The sequence below is a fragment of the Saccopteryx bilineata genome, chromosome 1 (assembly GCF_036850765.1).
Source record: "Saccopteryx bilineata isolate mSacBil1 chromosome 1, mSacBil1_pri_phased_curated, whole genome shotgun sequence".
Taxonomy (NCBI): Eukaryota; Metazoa; Chordata; class Mammalia; order Chiroptera; family Emballonuridae; genus Saccopteryx; species Saccopteryx bilineata.
The window spans coordinates 19,841,703-19,860,878 of record NC_089490.1 but is presented as its reverse complement, the minus strand read 5'-3'; the positions used below and the strand labels follow the sequence as shown (position 1 = coordinate 19,860,878).

The 19,176-nt window shown below is 52.2% G+C and overlaps 1 protein-coding gene across 12 annotated transcripts in view; it reads left to right on the top strand.

Annotated features, from left to right (window-relative positions):
• TRERF1 (transcriptional regulating factor 1) overlaps window positions 1-19,176 on the top strand; it is a 223,351-nt gene that overhangs the window by 173,305 nt on the left and 30,870 nt on the right. For 8 of the 12 annotated variants that reach the window (XM_066247705.1, XM_066247789.1, XM_066248351.1 and 5 more), the window contains exons 5-9: window positions 9,530-11,207; window positions 12,554-12,600; window positions 13,486-13,636; window positions 14,570-14,863; window positions 18,161-18,542. In XM_066247705.1, the coding sequence (XP_066103802.1) occupies window positions 9,789-11,207; window positions 12,554-12,600; window positions 13,486-13,636; window positions 14,570-14,863; window positions 18,161-18,542 (2,293 nt within the window). In that variant the 5' untranslated portion in view covers window positions 9,530-9,788. The remainder of the gene's footprint in view (window positions 1-9,529; window positions 11,208-12,553; window positions 12,601-13,485; window positions 13,637-14,569; window positions 14,864-18,160; window positions 18,543-19,176) is intronic. The other 4 variants (XM_066248473.1, XM_066248428.1, XM_066248271.1 and 1 more) reach the window with 2 other exon arrangements.

Sequence of the window (19,176 nt, the reverse complement as noted above, 5' to 3'; positions counted from 1 at the left end):
GCACGGTTAGTTCACGCTGAAGAGTCTCGCTGACTGTTACCCAGAGAACCATGAGCTGTATTCCAGAAAGGAAGGGGAATGGTTTCCCCAAGGCACCCACCCCCTCTCTGGGGCCCTGGGTGTCCAGGGGCTTTTGATTTTTATATAACCTGATGCCTCTGAAGGCCACAGGCCAAAGAGAAGCTTGCTGCTATGTTTCGGAACCGAACCTTAAAGCCTGGGGGTAGTGCCAGGTGACAGTGCTGGCCCCTCCCCTCCCCACGGCCCCCGCAGTGGAAGCGGGTCTGCCGTCGGCTGTCCTGGCAGCGCAGCACTCAGCAACCAGGTGTGGGCTTGAGTGATAGGAGCAGAACCCTCAGGTGCGCAGGTGTGTTTTCTTAAGTTTATATATAATTCACTCTGATGCTGTGGGTGGGGCCAGGGGGCCACATCTACCCACCGACCAGCACCCCTCCCCTCTGTCTTCACCCCCATATTCCCTGGGGCTCTGTCAAAGCGGCTGGAAGGAAGTCTCCCATTCTCCTAGCCCAGCCCGGCCCTGCCCAGTCCTGCCCAGGACAGCTGCGGGGATGGGCATCCTTTCTTTGGCCAAAGTCCCAAGAGCTGATTCATAAGGGCTGAGTCCCAAGTCCTTGGGGATGGGAGTGGAGAATCCTTCCTGCAGGCTCAGGCCCAGAGCCCTCCAGCTGACACCCCACTGAGACCCTCCCTGAGTCCCCAACAGCGAGGGCCTGCCCACTGTGCACCCTGACCCCTGTCGGAGTGACCTCGCCTCCCCTTCGAGGCCCCTCCACCTCTTCCTTGGGAAGTGTCCTGGAATGTTTAGGGTGCCCTGCCTCTCCCGCCAGACTGAGCTTAAAGACACAGAATGGTGTGTCGTCAGCTCCCGTGGCAGGGTCCTGGCACAGGAGGACCCCAGTGTAAGTTTGTATGAAAGACAGGACAGGGCACAGCTGCCGGTCTCTGGGTTGTGAGGACAGTGGCCGTGACCTAGTCCACTTAATCCGTGACCTAGGCACCAATTAAGTCTTCAGTATGGATGCAGATTGATGCTGAAATTCTCCTAGCAGCTCCTCCTTAGAAGAAACTTATGATTACAAAGCAGCCAGGGCTCGGGTCACTTAGGAACTCGCATGTGAATTGTGCAGGTGCCTCCCTGCCTTGCCTTCTCTCCAGACATCTGTCAACCTCCAGCTCTCCAGGACCCCTCTCACCGCACCCTGTTCACAGTCGGTGCCCGGATTCCTGAGCTCCCTACCCCATCCCAGCCGTTTGTGGAAGAGGGTGGTTGGGAAAACTGTACTCAGGAATATATCAACAAGGCCCACTTGGACCATGGCTGCCTCCTCCAGGAAGCCACCCAGGACTCCTCTGGTCCCCACTTCTCTCCCTCTGTCCTCAGCTTCCACACCCTCCATGCCAGGGAGGGAGGGAGAGAAAGAGTGGCGAGGGGCAGTCACCAGGAAAGATGATGCTAATTCCCAGGTAGAGAATTACTGCTAGCCAGAGGAGAGCTGTGGAAGGGGAGGACCACGAACTTGCCACCAGAAAGCAAGTAGCTCTAGTCTTCATTGCTTGAAGAAGAGCAGTCCACAGGCAGAAAAGTCCACACTCCCCATTTTGCAGGTCTTCCCAGGGTGAGTCGGGCTCCTTCCTGATCCCTACAACTTGGAGGGAACAATGGATGCCACAGGGTGAGACTAAAGATGGGAGAAACGAATGCCCCTTGCTGCCCCAAAGAAACCTTGAAACCTCCCTCCCCCTACCCCCCACAGCTGAAAGTCAGCACGACACCCAGTCAGTCCAGGGAGCAGTGGCCCCGAAGGAACAAGGGTCAGCCAGTCTCTGCACCGAGGAAGACTGGCGCCCATCGCTGGCACTGGCCGCACTCCAGCGTGGTAACTGGGTTACTGGATTATAAAATACTCACCGGCCTCGTTCAGAAGACTAACCATGTAGAACAACACCAGTGCTGCAGAGGAGACCCCGAACCATGAACCCATGTCTTGGAGAAGTGCCTTGGCTTCTGCCCCCTTTTGGAAGTTGGGGAGCAAGCGGGAGTTAAAGAAACTCCCAGAGGAGTTCAAGTTCAGCTCCTTTGACAGACCTGCGAGGCAGGCTGGACCACAGCCCAAGCCCAGTCATTCGGGGAATTGTGTACACAGTCTCTGAATGACGGCCCAGTGTCGGAGAAGGGAAAATCGTTTTGATTTTTCTTCCTCAAACACGCGGTGGTGGTCTGGCCGGGGCAGGGTGTTACCCTTTACAAATTGTAAGCAAACAAGTCCTGCCGAGGCTTTGGCCAAAGTCAACTTCCTCTCTTTCTCTCTCTCTTTCTGGTTCAAAGGATGGTCCTTCTGGACAGTCTGCTCCTCGCAGCCTGTGCTTAGTCTCCTGCTGCCCCGGGGGTGCGGAGGGCGGGCAGAGCGACCCCGGCGCACCAGGACAGGGGACGGCAAACTGGCTGTGGCCAAATGCAGCCCACACCTATTCTTGTGCCGCCTGTGAGCCAGAAAGCGTTCTTACATTTTTAAATAGATAAGTAGAATCAAAAGGAGAAGAGTAATAAATAGTTCTTTGGCATGTGAAAATTATGTAAAATTCAAATTTCAGCGTCCAGAAATAAAGTTGTTTGGGAACTCCGCCCATTTATTTATACATCGCCTGTGGCTGCTGTCCCACTACAACCGCCGTCCCGGCCCAGATCAGACGGCTCGCAAAGCTGAAACTGTTGACTAAGCTGGCCCTGTACAGAGAAAGCCCAGTGCTGGGGGTCTGTGTGCTTTAAGGCACTGTCCCCAACAGAAAGGAGTGGATTCCAGGCCTCGGTCCTCATCAGAAGCATGGAAACCTGGAGGTGAAGTCCCTGCTCTGGTTCTCTCTTACCTGGCTCAGCGTTTCCGTTCAGTGAGTGTTTATTGAGCATCTGCTATGTCCCAGTCACTGGAAACGGGACGGGGAGGAGGCTGTCCCTGCTTTGGACAGCCAGAGGGGAGGTGCGCACAGAAGCAGTGGTTTGACTTACAAGACTTCAGGGGGGTGGGGGAGCATTGATGACTCCTCAGCCTGTGAACAGGCATTGATTTATTGAACCCACTCTAGAATCCCGGGGTCTTGTCCAAAGGGAGAAATTGACCAGAGCAAAGCGAAAGCAGTAGTTCTGTTACTAACTTCACGAGTGTGAAAAACTCCCTGAGTAGGAAATGTCGTACGTAATGAGCAAAACCATTTGCTTATTAGACAAATAGAAACGTGAATCCTGAGTGGGTATTTTAACAGTCCTGTGAGGTTGACTAATCCGCCAAGAAGGCTCCGGGTTTTAAATGCTCTGTTGAAAGTAACCTTTTGAAAGCAAGATGCTGAGCTGTGTAAAGAGGGTGGGAACAGGGGTTTGTCCAAGAATATCTGGGCATAGAATATCCCTGGAATATACAAGGACCCCAGTGACGGTCCGGGGGGGGGGGGCAGGTGTCTGGAGACAGGTGTGAGGAAGATCTCTCACACATACCCTTATTTTTTTTTATTTGCTCTCAGTTTTCACTTTGTTTTCAAACATGGGGGGGTGCGAATTTCACGCTTTCTGTATACTCCTTCATGCCTTTTGAACTTTGAGTGAATGTAGTGCCTATTCAAAAAAAGAAATCAATTTAGTGTGAAATAAAGAGCACCTGGCTGTGCCATTACCGCCTCCTGTCTTCCTAGGGAGGTTACATTCCCTCTTTTTGATTAACAGGTGGTTCTCAATGCCTACTGTGGCCAGCTAGGCACTGTTCTAGGCCCGGCAGTTACATCTCCGGGACTCAGTTTCTTCATCTGTAATGTGGGGAGATGAGAGGACCTCTAAGGCTGTCCTTAGCTTGGGAACGCATCAAAGTGAACAAGCAGGCTCATTAAAACACAGGTTGGCCCTGGCCGGTTTGCTCAGTGGTAGAGCATCAGCCTGGCGTTCAGGAGTCCTGGGTTCGATTCCCGGCCAGGGCACACAGGAGAAGCGCCCATCTGCTTCTCCACCCCTTCCCCTCTCCTTCCTCTCTGCCTCTCTCTTCCCCTCCCGCAGCCAAGGCTCCATTGGAGCAAAGATGGCCCGGGCGCTGGGGATGGCTCTGTGGCCTTTGCCTCAGGTGCTAGAATGGCTCTGGTTGCAGCAGAGCGATGCCCCAGATGGGCAGAGCATCGCCCCCTGGTGGGCAGAGCATCGCCCCCTGGTGGGCGTGCCAGGTGGATCCTGGTCGGGCGCATGCGGGAGTCTGTCTGACTGCCTCCCCGTTTCCAGCTTCGGAAAAATACAAAAAAAACAAAACAAAACAAAAAAACACAGGCTGCTGGCTGAGTCCCACCCCCAAGTTTCTGACTCAGTGGGTCTGAGTGGAGCCCAAGAATTAGCATTGCTAACAGGTTCCCAGGTGATGCTGATTCTGCTGGCCCAAAAACCACACTTTAGGAGCCGACCTCTGACTTTCTAAGTTTCTGTGCAGATAAATAAACTACCTTCCCATTTCTGAAAATGTCAGTGAATGAAGAATAGTCCCTATAGCTCGGAACACAAAGTGACCCCTCTCGCCCAGCACTTTGGGAACACTTAACAAAGCAGATGCGCCAGCAGAAGTAGCTTCCATTTCACCCACAGCAACAGGGAGGAGGGACACAAGTTACTCTTCCTGAGGAGGGTGACTTGGCACGAGTCTTCCGGGAAAGGTTAAGTGGCAAGGCTTACGCCGGGCGGGGTATTCTGAAATCACCAGGCCTGATGTCCGCAGAACAACCCTAGTGGATGGACATCATTATGCGGCTCCCCCAGTTTATCCCTGCTGTCCGAATTCAGCCTGGTCATTGGTGTTGATCATTGGTGCATTCCTGCCCCAGCATGGAGACCTGCCCCTGACTCCATGCTTCTGTGCACTCTGTTCCCTCTTCTGGCATATACCCTTCCTGGTCCTCTCGCCTCACTAAGCCCTATTTGTCCATTAGAACTAAGATGAAATCTAACTATTCTCCATGGGAACTTACCATCCACTCAGCCTACGCTGAGTCTTTTTTTTCTACCTATATCAGTTCATTTGGACACTTGATACTCATCTTATTTTTAGTCATTCATTGATTCATTCACTCAACAAATAGGACCCTTTCTTATTGGCAGGGTTATAGTGTGCTGGGCTTGGGAATAGGATCATAGACAAAAATAGGTATGATCCCTGTTCCGATACAAAAAGACCCGTTGATCAAACAGTGGTGCTGGTGGGAGCACAGCTACCAACGAGCAGAGTGGTCGAAGGGAAGGAAGATGGCGTTAGGAGAATATATAAGAAAGGCCCCCGATGCAGACGGGAAGGGGGGAAGGGGGTGTGGGATCATGGTAGACTTCCTGAGAAAGTACAGTTTGAGCTGAAATCTAAAGGATGCCCAGGTCTTGGATAGATGAAGGAGAGAAAGGAGAAAGCTCTCAAAATTGGGGGCGGGGCAGCATGTGCAAAGTTTCTATCATGGGAGGCAGCCTGGCAGGTTCAAGGAACTGAGAGACCAGAATGGCTGGCGGTGAGGGATGGGAAGTTAATATTCATCGTGAGGCTGGGACAGACTTCACGGAGATTTTGATTTTGACCCGAGAGTACTAGGATGCCGTGAGTGGGTTTTAAACAGTGGCATTATGGGACCGGAGTTGTGTTTTGTCAAGTTCATTCCGCTGCTGTTGTCTGGAGACTGGGCAAGACTGGAAGCAGAGAGGGCAGTTGCAAGGCTGTTGAAATAGTCCAGAAGACACATACGGCGTCTTGGACGGGGTGACAGTAGGGGCAGTGGAGTAAAACGGATGGAGTTAAGAGAATTTGGGGGGGTGAGTTGGTAGGTTGAGTGGAGGGGTCAAAGGCAAGACTTTGGACAAGTGTCCCTTTTGAAGGCGGTGATACTGGGTTTTGGGACACAGAAGTGGTGCTGAAGGGTCAGCAGCTGATCAGGACGTCAGCCCCGCTGAACTGGGTGCAGTTGTGTGTGTGTGGTGGGGGACAGTGTCCAGGGAGACAATGTGTGAGAAAAAGAGGGGTGCCTCCAGACTGGGTCGTCAGCCCCTCAAGGGCAGGGCCCTCAGAGGAAGGAGAGTCGCTCCCCACTGGCAGCATGGAGGGGAGGGGAGTTGCTTTCATTTCTCCATCTCTTCCTGCTCACCATGAACCAAATTCAGGTCTTAATTATGTCTGACCTCGATAGGCAAGAACCTGCTAACCCATTGCTTCTCAACCTTTTTTAAATTATTATTATTATTATTGATTCTAGAGAAAGGGGAAGGGGGAAGAGAGAAAGTGAGCCAGGCACAATAATCTGTTCCTGTATGTGCCCAAACCAGGGATTGAACCAGCAACCGTTGTGCCTGGGCCGACACTCGTCAACTGAGCTATCCGGCCAGGGCATGCTTCTCAAACTTTAATGTGCACACAGGAGACTTGGGGTCTTGATGAAATGCAGCTCCCGATGAGTAGATCTGGGCTGAAGCTCCCAAGTGTTTCGGACCACGCGGTGAGCAGGGAGGAGAGTCGGTCTCCCCGACGCTCAGCGCCCTCACACCCAGAATCCTTAGGCTGCTGTCTGCCCAGCAGCCTCAGTGGCCGTTCACGGCTCACGCATAACGGCCATTCAGGGTCAGCTCCGGCCACCTTTGGCCAATGCTGATGCTTCCCTCTGCTTCCCTTCTTCCACCCTTCATTCCACCGGTTCGCACCCCGCCCTCTGCCTGTGTCCGTCTCCTGCTTTGTTGTTTAGAAAGGGTCAGAGACCATCTCAGGCTAGCCTTCGGTGGCAGGGGGCTTACTGTCGTGTCTTCAAAATTTTCTGCTTTACAAGCCCCCATAAGAAGGATCTCGTAAAACTATATTCCCCTGCACACATTTTTAAGCTCACAGCTACATTTTTAATCATATATTTGTAGAAGCTGCAATTCCCAGTATATTGTAAACATTGATATTTTTAAGTAAAACGATTACATCATTGTTTCAAATGTATCCAGTAAAATCTCAGCACCACACCACGGCAATCTGATCCCTACTGTCATCCATTTTAAAAATGCATGAACACACTCTCAGTTAATAGTCAGTGTTCCTTTTTCTCCTTGAAATTTTATTTCTGCTTTACTTCCCCCACGGACTTTTATCCTGATGTAATATATTTTTATGCTTAAAAACGCTTTCGTTTATTTCTCTATCATATTTCTCTGTAACAATTTTATATGAAGTTAAAACTTTTTTTAATTTCCTGAAATCATAAAGCTCCAAGTATTAACATTTTCTTCTGGTTTGAGTTATCGTTACAATTATTAATAGCATGCAATTGATCAAAGCCACACAAATGCATTTCTAATTTGGATAAATAATTAATAAGCGTAAAAACGAAAGTTATATTGAAATGAAAATGCATCTCTTAGTGAGATGGTGATGCTGGATGATTTTTTTTTTAAATGATTTTTTCACTCCACAAATATTTTTACTTCAGTTGTGCCAGATGCTGACCGAAGTACCTGGAACAGGTAATGCGGTAGCTTCTGGGGGCAAGAGCGCCTTTTAGAAGTGCTGGTTAGGGTCAGACCTGAAGAATGCGTGGCTTGGCTAAGTGAGGAAAGAATGAGAGAACATTCCAGACAGAGGGAGCAACATGATGGAAGGAAGGCCTCAGTTGGACAAGATGGTAAAAAGGGTAAGACCATAGTGACATAAAATAAATGTTTTTATTAACGTGCAGTATAAATGCCTGTATGTGGCCAGGTCGGAGTGGACAATGTGAGTTATCCCATAGTGAGCCCACCCACACTGGGCTCACCCAGGTCCAGAAATAGAATGCTGGTGGTATTGGGTTATTTCTTCAATTTGTTTATGTGTCCTAGGAAGACTATTATTTATTGCACAGACGTGAGACAAGGATCAACCTCGATTGTCTTTTCTTTTTTTTTTTTCAGCATTATCTTTCCACTTTTGTATGCGCTGAAAATCCTCCCTTGCATGAACTAGTAGGTAGAACTATAAATGTTGTGATAGCAGGGTCACTCCGTTCTTGATTTCTTCTGAGTGATGTGCCACAACTCACATAGTGATTACTAACAATTTCATTTTAATGACTTTTTTTTACCTTCCTTAAAAAAAAAAGAAAAAAAAGGAAACCATCCAGCCTGCAGAAAAAAAATTGATTACACATTTATTAGACTTGCTTGCTTTCTCAGTTTTCTGAGTGTCCTCTTGTGTGGTGGCCAGGTTTAATCCCTGGGGCAGTAAACCCAGGGACGATTTGATGGGATAGGTAAAAGGTTTGCCTTTCTTTTATAAAGGAGGAGGGCATTTGTGAAAGAGCAGGTTTAAAAGGACAGCTCTCTCATCACCCAGAAGTTCTAGAATAGAGTTCCTGTGGAGGTCGAGGATCTGGAAATGGATTCTCTTACAAGCTTGAGTGTGCACGTTGGGTGCGTGTGCGGTGTTTGGACGGCCTTCGTGTCCTCCACGGGTTTGCATACTCCAGTTTGAAGTCCTAGTCCATCTCAACCAGACTGGACCAGTCTCTGCAAATGTCCTACCTGTTTCGTGTTTCTAAGAGAGGGAATCTGATTGGCCCTGCCTGTTTTTTGTGCCAGGCCACATCATAGCCTCTGGCCAGGTGGTCAGCCCTCTGCACAGATGTTTCCCTGAGCGAGCAAGGACCACAAGGAAACAGGTAACTGTTGACCTTAACAGGCAGACTGTCAAGGGTAGTACTCCTCATTGAAACTGTCTCCAATTCTGTTCTGCTGGAAAAATACTCTCCAGTCCATGAGATCCCATATTGTGATTTAAACCTTTTTTATTATACATACATCTCTTTCCTCCTTGTATTGTACTAATTCATGGGACAATAAGACATCCATCACTGTTTTCTAACTGTCATCTCCTTAAGAGCGTCCCATGTCTTAATCATTTCCTGGCATTGTGCCTTACACGTAGTAGTTGTCTTTTTTTTTCTTTAAAGATGTTTTTTATTCATTTTAGAGAAGTGTGTGTGTGTGGGGAGAGAGAGAGAGAGAGAGAGAGAAGGTGGGGAGGAGCAGGAAACACGAACTCCCATATGTGCCTTGACCGGGCAAGCCCATAGTTTCAAACCAGTGACCTCAGCATTCCAGGTAGTTGCTCTATCCACTGCGCCACCACAGGTCAGGCTTAGTAGTTGTCTTAATGAGTATTTGTTGAGCAGATTTATTGATTAATGGAATGTCTTAAACTTCTTTTAGATCTCCCACAGAATAGTGGGCTTTCAATAGCAGGGTCCCAGGGGAATGGATGAAGTCATCAGTGAGCAAAACAATGAACTAACAAATCAGTGAATTAATAAGCCATTGGCTAATGAATGACCTGAAAGTGAGGGTCAAGACGTGCAGAATCCGTGTAAAGGGGGCGGTGTGTCTGATGCTGGCTCTAATTGAGTCTCCTGTTTGTATTTATTTCTATCAGTCGTCGTAGATAGGCACAACTGCTCATTGAAAAACAGCCACGTAAACCCTTTCCTGTTGTTTGCGTCTGTCTTGCAGGTGTGAGTGGCATCTCTTCACCACGGTGGTGTTTGGTCCGTGCCTCAGCCTGGCTGGGGGTGTAACGCCCCCCGCTCTGCACGGGAGTGGTACAGGCCGACAGGAACACCCGGCTGCAGCCGCGGTCGCAGACATGTCAGCGGTGGAATAGTGTGGACGCCTTCTCTCGCCTTCTCAGGGTTTCGGTCCTCTTGGGTTTGTTACACTGACCTTTCTTTTATGGTCTTGTGGCTGGATTTTGACGACCAAGGCGGGCACCATGGGGGATCAGCAACTGTACAAGACCAACCACGTGGCTCACAGTGGTGAGAACCTTTTCTACCAACAGCCGCCACTTGGTGTTCATGGTGGGCTGAACCACAACTATGGGAATACGGTCACGGGGGTGGGCATGGACGCCCCACAGGCATCACCCATTTCCCCCCACTTCCCTCAAGATACTCGGGACGGTCTAGGCTTGCCTGTTGTCTCCAAAAACCTTGGCCAAGTGGATACCTCAAGGCAGGGAGGGTGGGGAGGCCATGCAGGGCCTGGAAACCACGTCCAGCTACGAGGCAACCTGACCAACTCAAACATGATGTGGGGGGCACCTGCCCAGGCTGAGCCCACTGACGGCTACCAGTACACCTACGCCCAGGCCAGTGAGATCCGCACCCAGAAGCTCACCAGCGGCGTCCTGCACAAGCTGGACTCGTTCACCCAGGTGTTTGCCAACCAAAACCTGCGGATTCAGGTCAACAACATGGCCCAGGTGCTGCACACGCAGTCGGCAGTGATGGATGGCACCCCCGACAGTGCCCTCCGCCAGCTGCTGTCCCAGAAGCCCATGGAGCCCCCAGCGCCGTCTGTCCCCTCCCGTTACCAGCAGGTGCCCCAGCAGCCGCACCCTGGTTTCGCCGGTGCGCTGTCCAAACCAGCTCTTCAGGTCGGGCAGCACCCCAGCCAGGGGCACCTGTATTACGACTACCAGCAGCCACTGGCCCAGATGCCAGTGCAGGGAGGACAGCCGCTGCAGGGCCCACCAATGCTTTCCCAGCACATGCAACAGATGCAGCAGCACCAGTATTACCCGCAGCAGCAGCAGCAGCAAGCTGGCCAGCAGCGTATGTCCATGCAAGAAATGCAGCCACAGCAGCAAATTCGCCCATCACAGCTGCAGCAGCAGCAGCAGCTGCAGCAGCTGCAGCAGCGGCAGGGTTCCATGCAGATACCTCAGTATTACCCGTCCCCACCCATGATGCAGCACTTGCAAGAGCAGCAGCAGCAACAGATGCACCTGCAGCCCTCTTCTTACCACAGGGACCCGCCCCAGTACAGCCCGGAGCAAGCGCACGCGGTCCAGCTCATTCAGCTGGGCTCCATGCCCCAGTATTACTACCAGGAGGCCCAGCAGGCCTGCAGCCACCCCCTCTACCAGCCCAGCCACCTGGGCCAGCACCAGCAGCGGGAGGACGGTCAGCCCAAGACGTACCCCAGCGACAGGCAGGCCCAGGCCATGCTGAGCTCCCACGGGGACCTGGGGCCTCCTGATGTGGGAATGGGGGACCCAGCGAGCTTGGACCTGAACCGGGCCGGCAGTGCCCTCCCCCACCGGCCGCTCCTGTCCCCCAGTGGGGTCCACCTCAACAACGTGGGGCCTCAGCACCAGCAGCCGTCTCCCAGTGCCGTGTGGCCCCAGGTATTCTCACAGCGGAAGTTTCTCCTGGTAGCTCAGCTCCGGGCCAGCCACGACTGAGTCTACCCAGGGCTCAGTCCTCTCTCCAACCCTCAAGCCCCTGTTCTTTATTCATTCCACAAACCTTAACCTACATGTGCCAGACGCGAACTGTGTCAGGCTCTAGAATGCAAAATCAATTTTGACTTAGTCCTTTGCCCTTAGAGCTTCTAATCTTACTAAGAAAACGGCCTAAATACCACATCGGGTTCTGAATGATGCCTATAATGATTAAGGTCTTGAGGCAAGTGCCCAGGGACCACATGGTGGGAATGTCTAGTTCCTCTTGGGTCTGTGTCCTCAGGGTATGACCTGTGAAATTGTATCCCGTTTGGGAGGGAGACCACATTGTGACAGTATTTCTCAAAGTATATTCCTCAGAACAGAATGTTTCATGGATATTGCTGGGGTGGGCTGGGTTCTCTAGATAAATAAATTTGGGGCCTCTTAAAGTTAAACAGGGTGCAATGCTACAGGGCTTCTCAGTGCCTTTAAAATGCTAACGTGCACTGTGACTCTCACAAAGGGCATACCGCATATGGTTGCAGGGATGAAAACCTTAGCTGCCCACAGGATCCAGGCAGGTAAAGTGATTAAGTAAAATGGTTTAGGATGAGACAATAGGGAGTGATGGTGACTGTGGCAACCTGGAGAGCAGATGCCCCATCTAATGGCATGCTCATTCAGGATGTTTAAAAACCCTCTAGCCAAACAAAACATACCGTTAGACTAGATTTAGCCTGTAGGCCACAGTTACTAAACCTTGCTTGTTTCCCAAAAGTATTTGACCACAAACAGTCTGCTCTGGACTGGATACTGTTCATGTGTTGGCATATTCCAAGTACTACTCTCAGAGTGACAGAGTGACAGAGTGGTCAGGGGAGGAGAGGACCTATTACAGAACAAGGTTAGATGGAGAGAGGGCCCCGATGGAGGTTGCAGGCCAGAGATGAACTCCCCTTGATTCTATTTTGTTTGGGGCTCAGGCCCAGTAGTAACAGAATAAGGTGACATGGTCGAGGCTTGGAAAGAAGTTGAGCAGGAGGCTTCCTGGCATGATGCTGTCTCATAGAGCTCTCCGCTCCGGGTCTCCCAGGAGGGCCTGTCTGTGCCCAGAGTGGGTGGGCGGGGAGAGTGGAAAAGAGCCCGTGGGGGATTGAGTCCTGCTGGGCTTGTGGCCGGCAGCAGCTCCTGGAGAGGGCCGTGGCCCGGGAATGGTGGCCCCGGGGTTCCCCCACTCTAGGACTGCTCCCTTCAAAAACACTTTTTTTTTCTCCTTTCTTTCGGTGTCCTGCATGGTTCACCATTAGATGCACGTACCTGATGGCAGAGCCCAGCCAGGGTCCCCCGAGTCAAGGTAGGGTGGATGCGAGGAGGCTCGCTGGCACTTTGGGAGACTGGGAGGCTATCCTGCAATGTCTTGTGATTCATTTCCAAATTCAAAGTAATTTCTTCAAAGAAGTTTATAGAGATAATAATAATAATAATAATAGTAACAGCAGCGATTGTGTTTGAGCACTGTGTGCTAAGCATCTATGTGATACGTAATAAAGTAACCCAGTGAGGGGGCCATGATTACCATGTGCCTGGATAGAGTGGGCACTCAGCCTTTGTTAGCTATTGTTGCTACTATTTTACAAATGAGGAGACTGAGGCTTAAGGTGGCACCAGACAAGCAGCAAAGCCTGCCTTCTGTCCACTGTCCATTCATTCAATCAGTGAGTATTTATTGAGTACCTACTATGTGCCCGGCATAGAACTAAGCTTTGAGAATGCCACAGTGAATAATTAGTTCAGACTTGATTCCTTCCGTCACGGGCGTGGGGAGTAAATATTGACTTAGCCAGAACCTGATAAAGTGCTAAAACGTTCGGTCTGGAAGCTGAACAAGAGGACTTAGATTCGTGTCTCTAAGGGAAGGTTCTGGAAGAAGCACAGCCAAGCTGACCCTAGAAAGATAATAAGCCTTCATTGGGAAAACCTAATACCTGAAGGCCTGCAATGAAGAAGGACGTTTGCATGACTTCTAACAAAGTCCTTTCTACTTTTGAGCCTCGGTTTCCCATCTGGAAATTGGGCTTACTTCTCTGAAGGGTACTGGGGAGATGGTTGGGACCACGGACATGGGAGCACTGGATGAATACAGTGGGTCCGTTGTCGGTTGGGGTGAGGTGTTGAGAAAAACCACTCTTCCCCTTCCTCAACTTGCATGTCCTCTCTGTTTGGCCCTCTCCCGGAGCAGCGGCCAACCGAAAGGGCTGTTCGGGGAGCAGACGGATGCCAAGACCAAGCTGACGTGCTCCATCTGCCTCAAGGAGTTCAAGAGCCTGCCTGCCCTGAATGGCCACATGCGGTCCCACGGGGGAATGAGGGCCTCCCCCAGCCTCAAACAGGTGAGCCCGAGCAGCCCCGTCTCTCCCAGGCCCTGTGCTGCTTGCTTTGCTTTGCTGCGTCAGACAGGGAGTGCGGTGAGCCCCGTGCGGGCACCCGGGGAGGCACGGTTCCTTCCTAACGGGGCCCGTCACTCCAGACAGAGCCCGCTTCCACGGGCCTCGGAAACAAGCGCCAAGAACAGCAGAAATACTGGAAATACTTTCAGGGAATCCCAGCCTCCCTGGGAATTCCTCCGGTGTCACCTCCCGGAGAAGACAGCCAAGAACACATGTAGATGAGATGTCACTTTTAACTTCTGCTGCTTGAAGCAGCCGAGGGCAAGGCCGCTGGGGCCTTCCAGCTCAGCGGCTGGTGGCCGGGGGGACTGCGAGCCGTCAGTCGGCGTCTTCTGACCACCGTTGTTCTAGTGTAACCCGAGCGCCCCGAGATCGCTAAATACCCTCAGGACTCTCCGGGCAGGACGTCCGTGCCATGAACTAGCTGTGCAGTTTTCAAGTTAGATTAAAATTCAAAGAATTTTCTCAGTTCTTTGATAATTGTTGATATGAACCTAAATCTATGGGATTCACTCTTTTCTCCACCAAAATCGTGGATTACCCAGGTCACTCCATCTCCTGACCCTGCCAGATAAAAACTTTGTCTTCCATTTGACAGAGGAGTGAACTGAGGCCCATAGAATTTTAAAAGGTCCTGCACAGCAAAAAAAAAAAAATGTAATATATGTTTCAATGGTCAAGATTTTTTAAATGTAAAAAATAGAGTGCATGGTCCACCGCCAACTGGCGTCCCCTGAGCAAGGCACTCGGGGTTGCAGGAGGGAAGTGGTCCTATCACCCATGCATGATACCCCGGAACCTGTCAGGGAAAGCGGAGTGCGTCCCCCTGGGAGAGCGGCTCTCAGCCTGGGATCAAAGCCTTTATTGTCTGTGTAGGAGGAAGGAGAGAAGGTCCCGCCACCGCAGCCCCAGCCACTGCCGCCTCCACTGCCACCGCAGCTCCCTCCTGAGGCAGAAAGCCTCACGCCTATGGTCATGCCCGTGTCTGTCCCTGTCAAGCTTCTCGTGCCCAAGCCCAGTTCTCAGGGCTTCGCCAACAGCATCGTTGCCGCCCCCTCTGCCAGAGACAAGCCAGCCAGCTCTGTGTCGGACGACGAGATGCCCGTGCTCGTGAGGATGACCCTCTCTCCCCCGCATTCACCCCAAGGGGCTATCCCCTGCACGCCTGCTGTGAGTTGCTGCTCCGCCCCCTCGTGCCTGGGGTGGGAACATCCCTTTGCTTTCTTGGAGTTGGGGACAGATCTTCCAAGGTCACTAGCTTGAGCTCAGACATGGGGTGGCCTCTCCGGACTTAGCCCCTAAAGCCGCCTTGGGAGTCTCATCCCACACTGCCCACTACCCAGGGACGGACACCTGTTTGCCTCCCAGCCTAATGGGGCAGATCCTAAGAGACCTGAAGGTGTTCCCAGATTGAAACAGGTGATAACTCAGCTGGTAACCACAGTTATTAAAATATGCACGTACTTGTCCAAGATAATAGCTATTGTCCGGGACCCTGGGCTCCCTTGGAAACTTCAGATCCAGCAACCAAAGCTGTAACTCCTGGCACAGGGGGGCCTCAGGCAACAGCCCTGGCATCCATTCTGATGGTTAGCCTTACCAACCAAGTGCTTCGTATCTTTGGTATCACACCTGTGTAAATACCTTTAGAAGACCTAATTTGTTATGATTCCCAAAGTAATTCCACTGAGAGACACCCACCCCAACCTCAGGAAAGCAAAGAGATTTGTGTTTCTCACTCACTGTTAAGTTCTCTTTCTCTTTGTCCAATTCCAAGGGCTTCATCCAAGCAGCCCAGCTTGGCTCTGGAGCAAAGATGGCTCTACCTCTCTTAGTTTGTCTCCTTCCCTCTCTCCCCAGGGAGTCCGTGACCCATGTGGTTGACTATGTCAGATTTTTCATTCCCCACAACTGGTTGCTGGGTCATATTTGTCATAGCTACTGGGATTCCAGGAGGCATGAGGGTGGGCTGGCTGGAATGGGAGCAGGAAGGGTGATTACGAGAACTAGAAAAGTCTAGAAAGAGCCTTTTCGGTTCTCTGTGGCCTCAGGAGAGGACACTGATGGAGAACTCTGGGGGTGAGGATTCTCACAGCTGGTAGACCTTAAGGCCAGCAACAGGCAGAGAGATGAAATGACATAGCCAGGCTCCCTCTTTGCCCAGGGAAGTCCCGACTTGGTGGGAGAAGCACTGTTTTACCCTTTGGAGAACTCTCAGCCTGGAGCTGGAGACAGTAAGGTTCTTAGCCACAGCCGCAGGCAGCGCTCCTGCCCCAATTTAAGACAGCGAGATAAAGCCCCGCCTGGGAGAGAAACGAAGCCCTGGGTGTGGCTGGAGGGGAGGAGTCTGGGAAGAGTGATTAGGGACTGTGGAGGGCCAAGGGGTCTCTGTATGGGTCTGCTCGGATCAGCCTCAGGAGGGTTCTGAGCAGCGCTTTGGAGGCAGAGTTGAACTTGGCTTTGTGAACATGGTGAGAACATGGTTAAGTGGGGAGATAAGCTGAAGTGGAAGCAGGTAGGCGGGACTGAGTGAATGTGAGCAAGGTTCTGACATCTGATGTAAAGAAATTAAAATGTCCAGGGAAGAGCCCCGAGTTCTAGTCCCAACTCTGCTCCTAGCCAGCAAGGAGGCAGGCAACTGAGACTCTTCCCTCTGAGAGCCTCGATTTCTTCCCTGACCTTGGAGGACTCACTGGAGAGCTTATGAAACCCCTCAGTGGTGGCCCCGCTTCCAGAGTCCTAATGGCTTGGTGGCGGTACATCACTGAGGATGCTTCCTCTCAAGCGACATCCAGGTCTGATGTTCTGCGTGGTCTCCCTGGCCAAGGCCTCAGAGCCTCACCTGGAGGACAGTGGAACCAAAGGTTCAAGTAGAGGAGCCCAAAGGGGACCTGGGATCAGAGGTCTGAATTCTGGTGCAGGATTTAAGTCACATGAAGTCTGTGTGTGCTCTGATAACCTCATTCGTCACCCAGGAACAGGGTGTAACGTTTCAGGGTTGCTCCCCAACAGGTATTCTCTCATTCTAGACCGCATCACCCCCCCACCCCCAACCCCACCTCTGCCTCAGGCAGTAAAGAGCCCTGTGGTGGGGAGAGGAGGCACGTTGGGGTGCTCTGGCCTAAGGAGCCTTCTGCCCCTCCTCCTCTTCCCACCTCTGCTTCCCTAAACTACCCCCCAGGGGCTGGGGGGGCACCAGAAAACAGTGGAGCCCAAAGAGAAACAAGAGGGTGCCGCTTGTAGTGCTGAAGGCAGCAGCAGGGGCTCAGGAGCCCAGAACTGGGGGAACTGGGGCAAGTCACATGACCTAGAGGCAGTTGGTCACATGACCATGGCCAGCCCTTCCCATCAGCCCCTGCTCCCTTCTACTGAGGCACCACCCTGGGTTTAGGAATTGCCAGGGACTGCAGCTGGGACGGGCACTGGCCTGCAGGGCCTGGGAGGGCACCACAGACTGCCCAGAACCTTTCTGCAGGTATCTCCACGTCTCTCCAGCCTCACGGCTGCCCATCCAGCCACACCCAGCTCTTGATTCTTCTGGGTTAGTGCGGCACCCAACCCAAGTCTGTTTGTTTGGCTTTGGCATGCCCTGCTTATCTATTTACGTGCATATGTTTACTTATTACTATATATGTATCTGTGTAGCAAGTCTTCCAGACTAGGCTGGGTTCGGCTGCCATGAGATAAACTATCCCTGCTGACCGGAAGCCAAGTAGGAGGAGGGCTTGCTACAGCTGAGCCATCATTGCTGCAGGGGGGAGGGGTGCTGAGCGGAGAGGTGGGCCTTCAAGATCACAGATGGCCTCCCTCAGCCCAGAGTCACCTCGAAGGGGAGCCCAGGGCGGCCTGATCCCCTCTTCCTGCCCCACAGCCTCTGGCCTGCTTCCCGAAGTAGATGATTGTGTCCCCTGCTCAGAGCCTGTGTTGTCATCCGCCCCGGTGGCTGCCCGCAGGGAGCACGGCAGAATTAAAGGGCCCACTCAGCTGGATTCCACACACGAGATGGGAATGCGGTGATAAGCAAAAAAGAATGTGAATTTATTCCTTCTTGCCCACCCACCCCCTGTGCCTCCCACCCCCATCTCTCTCCGGACAAAATCGGAACCTCCAAAACCAAGTTTTCTCCTTGTCAAGCCTCCAGAACTCACCTTGCCTGAAAATGGATGTGGCTGTTTAATTTATTTTAAAGATCTTATTTATTGATTTGAGAGAGAAGAGAGAGAGAAGGGGGCGGGGAGGAGCAGGAAGCACCAACTTCAGAGTAGTTGCTCCTCGTAGGAGCCTTGACCCGACAGGCCCGGGGTTTTGAAACGTTTTGAACCGAGACCTTCCCCACAGGTCAGGCGTGGCCATTTTGGTTTTGTTTTTTTTAGGCACAGGACTCTCGGGTCAGACAGGCGGAAGGGGGTCCCCGTCAGGAGCGGTCTGTGGGGAAAGCGTCTGAGTCGGACCCTTCTGCCGTTTCAGGAAATTCCCAGGAAGCACCAGCCTGGCGTCGCCAAAGCCGACGAGCCCCTTAAGACCGCACCGGAGAAGAAGAAGTTCCGGCACCGGCCGGAGCCGCTCTTCATCCCGCCACCGCCCTCCTACAACCCCAACCCCGCCTCCTACTCCGGCGCCACCCTGTACCAGAGCCAGCTGCGCTCCCCGCGCGTGCTGGGGGACCACCTCCTCCTGGACCCCGCCCACGAGCTGCCCCCCTACACGCCCCCGCCCATGCTGAGCCCCGTGCGCCAGGGCTCAGGGCTCTTCAGCAATGTCCTCATCGCCGGCCACGGCCCTGGCGCCCACCCGCAGCTGCCCCTCACGCCCCTGACGCCCACGCCGCGCGTGCTGCTCTGTCGCTCCAGTGAGTCACCCCCAGCACCTCCTCAGCGACCCCCGGGGATTTCAACCGGTCTGTGCTGGGCTGGGCATTGCCCTGGGTGGTCTCACTTTCTTTCGTGGTCTCTTATGCCACAAATCATAGCGTATCTGCTGTACGTACCAGGCGCTGCACTCGATGCTGGAGATATTTACACAAGTCTAGGATACTTACGTACGTCAGGGAATCACGGTCTCCCTGGGGTGGCCAGCACACACACAGGTTGATAATTACAACCTTTTGGGATAAGGAAGCAGCTGAAGTGTGCATACGCTAAATGAGACTGTGCCCTGGATAATCAAACCAAATAAATGTACTAAGTAGATGTCTAAGTAGGACTAGGTGTGGTATGCAAGACCAGACCTCCACATTTTAGCTGGCTGTATAGTGATCAAGGATGGAGGCCTGTGGCTAGGATCTCTTTCTGGAGCAAGAATAAATAGTTCCAGAGAAATAACACAGCTTCATGGACCAGCGTGGGCAGCTGCAGTCCCTGATCCTGTGTGAGAATGGGTAACCCCTGTGCCTGCCTCCTTGGAGACTACTGGGTAGAACTCTGGCCTGGGGAGGGCAGGAGAGGGCTCTGTTACGGCTGTGTAGGTAACATATTTGCTTACTT